General features: G+C 38.7%; 1 protein-coding gene across 1 annotated transcript in view; it reads right to left on the minus strand.

The window, feature by feature from the left end:
* Positions 1–2,259: 2,259 nt before the first annotated feature.
* The window catches only part of NUPL2 (nucleoporin like 2), a 41,224-nt gene continuing 37,574 nt past the window's right edge, over positions 2,260–5,909 (minus strand). Inside the window, exons 6-7 of the mRNA XM_006832217.1 lie at positions 3,474–3,558; positions 2,260–2,846 (exon numbers count right to left, since the gene is read on the minus strand). Of these exons, the coding sequence (XP_006832280.1) occupies positions 2,260–2,846; positions 3,474–3,558 (672 nt within the window). The remainder of the gene's footprint in view (positions 2,847–3,473; positions 3,559–5,909) is intronic.

Consider the following 5,909-nt stretch of genomic DNA (forward strand, 5'->3'; position numbering starts at 1 on the left):
CTTCTTCAGGTCTCACATTTTCAAGTAACCCATTAACTTTCCTAGCACCATTTAACAACTTTGTTGTTGTTGTTAAATGGCATTGACAACTCATAGCGACCCTGTATAGGGTTTCCAAGAGGCTGGTGAATTTGAATCGCCGACATTGTGGTTCAAACAGACCTTGAGGTCGAATGCTTTGCTTATGGGGCCACACCAGGACTCATTTTACAACTTTGGGTTCCATTAAATTTACCACATCTGTGAGTAGTGAGTGGTATAGAGAGAGCAAACTTAAGCAATTACAACACCAAACACCTGTACTACTAGTGAATAGCCTAAATGCAGCTAGACTGACACTCCTGTTTCCCAAACTTGCCTGAAGATAAGGATCTTATAGAACATTTAAAAAATAACCTATTCCCTGGTTGAGTTTAAAGGCTAGACCTGACAGTGTGGATACACTAAACAAGCACTGAAGGGATTTTTTTTTTTTTTTTAATCTGTAAAACCACCTAACATTTTACAGATCTGCTTATTTACTGGTTTCACAGCAATCCACTAAGAGCTGAGATTTCCTTATAGGTTAACGTCAGTCTTCTCAGTTAGTACCAGTTTATCTTGTGGTTGGGGGAAGGCTATTCATGAAAGGCAGGGCACTACTGAGTTTGTCTTGAATATCCTTGGTGATTGTGCCTGAGGGAGGTCTGGGCTCTTTTTTTTTTTACGTTTTTACTGAGAATTGATTGTTTACAGGGCAGATCATCAGTTTCACATTCAACAAATCATATAAAGTGTTTCATTACAATGATTACAATCCCCTCCATGTACCATCAGATAACAGTACTTCTATTCACTTTAGCTTTTTTTTTTTTTTTTTTAACACTCAGGCATATATAATTTACACCACCAAATGGTATATTCTGCAAGTCTGCCTCCTGGCCGCCAGCTCTTAGACCCTCTCTTCCCATGAATCTAGTCCTCAACTGCATCCTCTCTCCATGTCCCCATCTGTGCCTCATCTCTGGTGTTGATGCTTGAAGGGATTTCTTATAACCAAGCAAATTTGTAAACACCATCCTCTGAGGACCCTGGGAAGTCCAGTTGGGATCCAAGTAAGCTGATAAACCTGCACCCAATCTCTAGTGTCCATTCTAGGGAGGTAGAGGATTTCTAGGCTTTCACTCTACGCTGGGAAGTCTTTAAAGCTTGAGAAAAAAGAACGAACTTTTGGTTTATTTACTGTCTCTACATCAAGGATGGTTTCGAACCTACACCCACTAGGTGTATATTCTGTCTGAAATGCTGGAGTTTCAGAACTGTGAACTGGACTGCATACTTCTTTATAAAGTGTCACAAAAATTCCAGATCTTCTGAGGAATGACTCCTTTGTATATATGCTAAAATAACTCCCATCTTTTGTTAGGTTTTATTTTCACTTTCAAAATCTGTTTGATTTTAGAGTCACATTAGGAAACTGCTAGGGTAGTGCTGTGTAATGTGAGAGGCCTGAGAAAGGGGAACACAACTCAGACATCTGCCTGAACTCATGACAGTCTGGTTTCTTGGACGATCAATCTGCAGGATGTGTTAAAGTGTCTTCCATTGATAGCCAAACGTGCCAGAAGGTCCAGTGGAAGCTCGAGAGACAGAGCTGCTGAACTTTGGCTTCACTACACAATACTACTTACATGAGATCACAATTTCTATTCCTGTTTTGATTTATTCACTTGATAGGATAATGCATGAAATAGAATTTTATAAAAACCAGGCCCAGAGAAAAGCTTTGTCATCCTTTAGGCTGAATATTGCTAGTTACCTCTTTTAGCGTCTTCTTTAATATGAAGGAAAGTAATACCATTGATGTTTATTTTTGAAGTAGGATAAATATTTCAGCTCCCCCTCTTTAGTAGTTTCAGAAAAGGTCTCTTTACTGTTTCCCCTATCAAGAAAAATTAAAGGTGTAACATTAAAGGATGAGAAAAGTAAAGCTGGGCAGAATGAGGAAAGTGCTTTATTCAGTGCACATCGACCGCTTTTTTTCAGTTACATTCATAATTATACTAAGACAATTCCCCTGTTTGCTGAGAATGTGTTGTACTTAAACAGTCGGAATTAAGAAAAATGTTACAATTTAAAACCTCTATAGTTATTACTGGAAGGTCTATTGGTCTGTCTTTATAAGTATGCAAGTGTGTGTATTCATATCAACTTTTTTATACGAACCATTCAAAACATAATTGTAAAAGCTGTTTCTTCATGTATTTAATGATTGCCTTTCTACATATTTAGAAGCTCCACAGGTGGTGGCTTTAATGGAATTTTTCCCAGAGTAAATTTCCTCGACTGAAACTGTTCCAGTTCTTTTGCTGTTAGTTGATCCTTGGGGGTGAATAACATACTATCTGTGGTGGTGTTGCTATTTGACGCTGAGAGAGAAGTGGCTATGTTGCCATTTCCAAAGATGTTATTTGATGGCTTAGAAAAAGCAGTGTTAGAATGCGAGCCTGGAATGCCAAAGCCAGACACAGAACTGCCACTTCCAAAGCCGGGGGCTGCTGGAGTGCCTGCAGGGCCTGCTGCCAAGGAAGCTGGAAATACTGAAACTCCGGGGGATCCAAAACCAGAAGCTGCAGGACTTTTAAATGAAAATGAAGAAGCAGATATGACTTCAGCTTTCCCAAATCCAAAAGATGGAGTGGAATTAGTAGTGGCAGAACTGGCAGAGGGTATAGCCCCGAAAGCTGGAGGACTCCCGAAAATTGGTTGGTTTCCAGAAGGGGCCACAGGGGCTGTGACAAATCCAGAGCTTGGTTTAAAACTAAAATTGCAAGCATTATCACGTCTGCTGTTATTCACTGGAAACCCTACAAAGCCAGAAAAAGGAAGAAATAATCCATTAGCAAGAAAATGTAGCCATAATACTCTTAATTCTTTTCTAATTTTTCCCTTGTTTGGATATTGACAAGTTCATTGGAGGGCAAAAGAGAAAAAAGTGAGAAACTAGAAAAACCCATTTAAACCCTGTTGTCCTGTCTTCTCTGATGCCAATTTCATTCTCGCTGTGATTCACCTTCAGCCAGGGATAATGGAGGAAGCTATGGTAAGCCTCAGGGACTAGGTGGTGGACCTCCACTTCAGTTTGCTACCTCTTCTGCTCCACTGTGACTTCAGGATACTACTATGCTGTTATACACGGTAACGAGAAAGTTCTCAAAGTTGCAGCTGCCATCATATCTATTAGGTTTTCCCATGAAACTCTTGAAAACAACATCCCTAACTGTACTTCTAAAGCCTGAGTTGAAGGGTATTTAAAAAACATGTCTTTTCTGGTCCCATTTTCGCAAATGCTTGATGAACCAAGTCTTTAGAGGCTTCACATGGAAGGTTGTAGTACTTGCAAAGGTAATTTAAAATAACACTAAACATATCTTCAGGTTTTAGGATATTAAAATGCTAAATCCGTGAATCCTGCTCATCACTGTATCACTTACCTACTGACTCAAATGTTTGTGCTTGCCCACTGCCAAATCCAAATGCAGGTGCTGCTTGACAGGCTCCCCCTTTTATATCTGAGAGCTTTAAAAACAGCAAATTAACAAAGTGTTTCACGAACAACTCTCAAAATATCTTTTCTATACAACTTAGCCAAATCCAAAATTTAAATGTACATTTAAAAAATGTGAAGTTAAATGTTTGAAAATAAAAAATACCCCTAGTATGATGCTGAAAGGGAGATATAATCATGTACAAATGGTACAATCTCAAGAAATAATATGAATCTGCCTAGATAAGAATGTTTCAACACCAGTTAAGTTAAAAGTGGTTATCTTTGGGTGACAGAATTATGTGTGATCTTGATTTCACTTGATGCCTTTTAAAACTTTCAAGGCCTCTTGATGTGGTGCCATAGGATGAGCAGCTCAGCTCCACCAGCTGCTCCTCGGAAACCCTGCACGGGGCGGCTATTAGTGGTATCGACTCAACAGCACTTTATTTCACAACAACATACTTTCTACATTTCTATAAACAATGAGGATATATTAAAATTAGATACACAGATTTTCTAATGGTACACTATTACTATATTATAAATTTGGAGTTGTATTTATCAAGAAGCCTACATGTTAGGTAAAAAGAACCTTTACAGGATACTTAATCTACTTATTCTATTGCTTGAGCTGAATTACAGTCACAATTACATTACTAAAAAAGCTTATTATTATAATCAATTTAATAAAACATTTCCTAGTCCCTGGAAATACTTTTGCTCTTTCTTGCTACAGAAATGATGTCCTTCATCTCTGCTTGTAGAATTTTCCATTCCCATTGTAAGGAACTTTTCTTACTCCTTCCGTCTGAGAAGTCTCTCCTTTGGAGGCCTCAATAACAGTTTTCAAAAATATCAACTCTGAGGTTTAACTTACAACAAAATACACTCATGTTTTGTAAATATTTCAGTGAACTTTGAAAAATTTATAGCCACCACAATCATCAAAATTTGGAATATTCCCATCACCCCTAAAACTTCCCATGTGCCTCTCCCCAGGCAACCTCTCTAATCCCCTAGTTCAAGGCAACCATTCATCTGCTTTCTATCACTACCAATGAGGTTTGTCTTTTCTAGAGTTTCAAATAAATAGAATCATGAAATAAGTGCTCTTTTTCTTGGTGTGGATTCTTTCTTTCGATTTAATGTTCATCAGTAGGTAAATAAACAAATTATAATAATGTATCTATACAACAGGGAGCGTAAACACTGTAGGATGAACACTGGACTGCAGACCACAAGGTCGACAGTTCAAAGCCCATCAGCTGTTCAACAGCAGAGAGATGAAGCTTTCTTCCCCCATAGAGTATTACAGCCTTGGAACCCTACACAGGGTTTCCAAGTTGTCAGAAATAACCCAATGGCACTTAACAACAACAGCTAATAGATTACTACTCAGCAAAAAAGGAAACAACTACTCATACTGCAGGGGGGTTGTCCCAGAACCTCACCTATGAAGGGGTCTTTGGAAATCCAGGAAAGAGTGGGGAACTTTCAGCCCTGAAGAAAGCTCTCCAATTCTTTGGGCTCAAGTTGTTCCATCTAAACCAGCTCTCAATAATGGTGATGTGGGGCCACCTCTCACCTAGGGACAGATGCTTCCAAGATGGCATTACCACAATTCAAAGATTGAAGGAATTAGCTTGCACAAGAGTCTAATTATGAAGGAAGCACATACTTAAGAAAGGGGTGGACTGCTGGGACTGTCAATCAGCCACTCGCTAAGCTTAGGCAGATACTACTCTCATATCACTTTTGAGAGAGTGGAAACAGAAACTGGCTGGGAAATTGTTAAGTGCTGCCAAGTCGGTTCTGATTCAGCGACCCTATATGGGTTTCCAAGAAGCAACTGGAAAATTAGAAAGATCAAATTCTAAGTGTAAAATTAATGTTTTAAAATATGGTTCTTAAAGAACTTTTTATGGGTGTCAGAAAAATCATAACTTTACTGACAAGAGGTAACAGACCTGCCACAGCCAAGACCATGTACTTTGGAGAGAAGTGAGTATACATCTCTAGTGGCATTTTTGTATATGAAGAGAACATTTTAATGACCCATAACTTGTAAATGTTCTTCAGGCATTCAAAACAATTGCTTTTTAAACATTGAGTCTAAAGTACTTGAATTTACATAACATTTTCCAATTTTCTTATCATAGTTAAAAACTTCACTTTAAAAATACTTTTGTTGTTAATTGTTATCAGGACTGCGAGGGTTGGAAATGTAAAGGTAGACGTTTTGTAGCAAGGAGGGGAATGATTAACTTTGCAGTCTAGGAGTGGAGGTCCCTGGGACCATGAAGGGAGAAGAGCAGAGAATGGGACCCTACCCAGAGAAGCAGTGATGCCAGAGATGGAGGCAGAGATGATGACGTGGAAA

The sequence above is a fragment of the Chrysochloris asiatica genome, unplaced genomic scaffold (genome assembly GCF_000296735.1).
Source record: "Chrysochloris asiatica unplaced genomic scaffold, ChrAsi1.0 scaffold00006, whole genome shotgun sequence".
NCBI lineage: Eukaryota > Metazoa > Chordata > Mammalia > Afrosoricida > Chrysochloridae > Chrysochloris > Chrysochloris asiatica.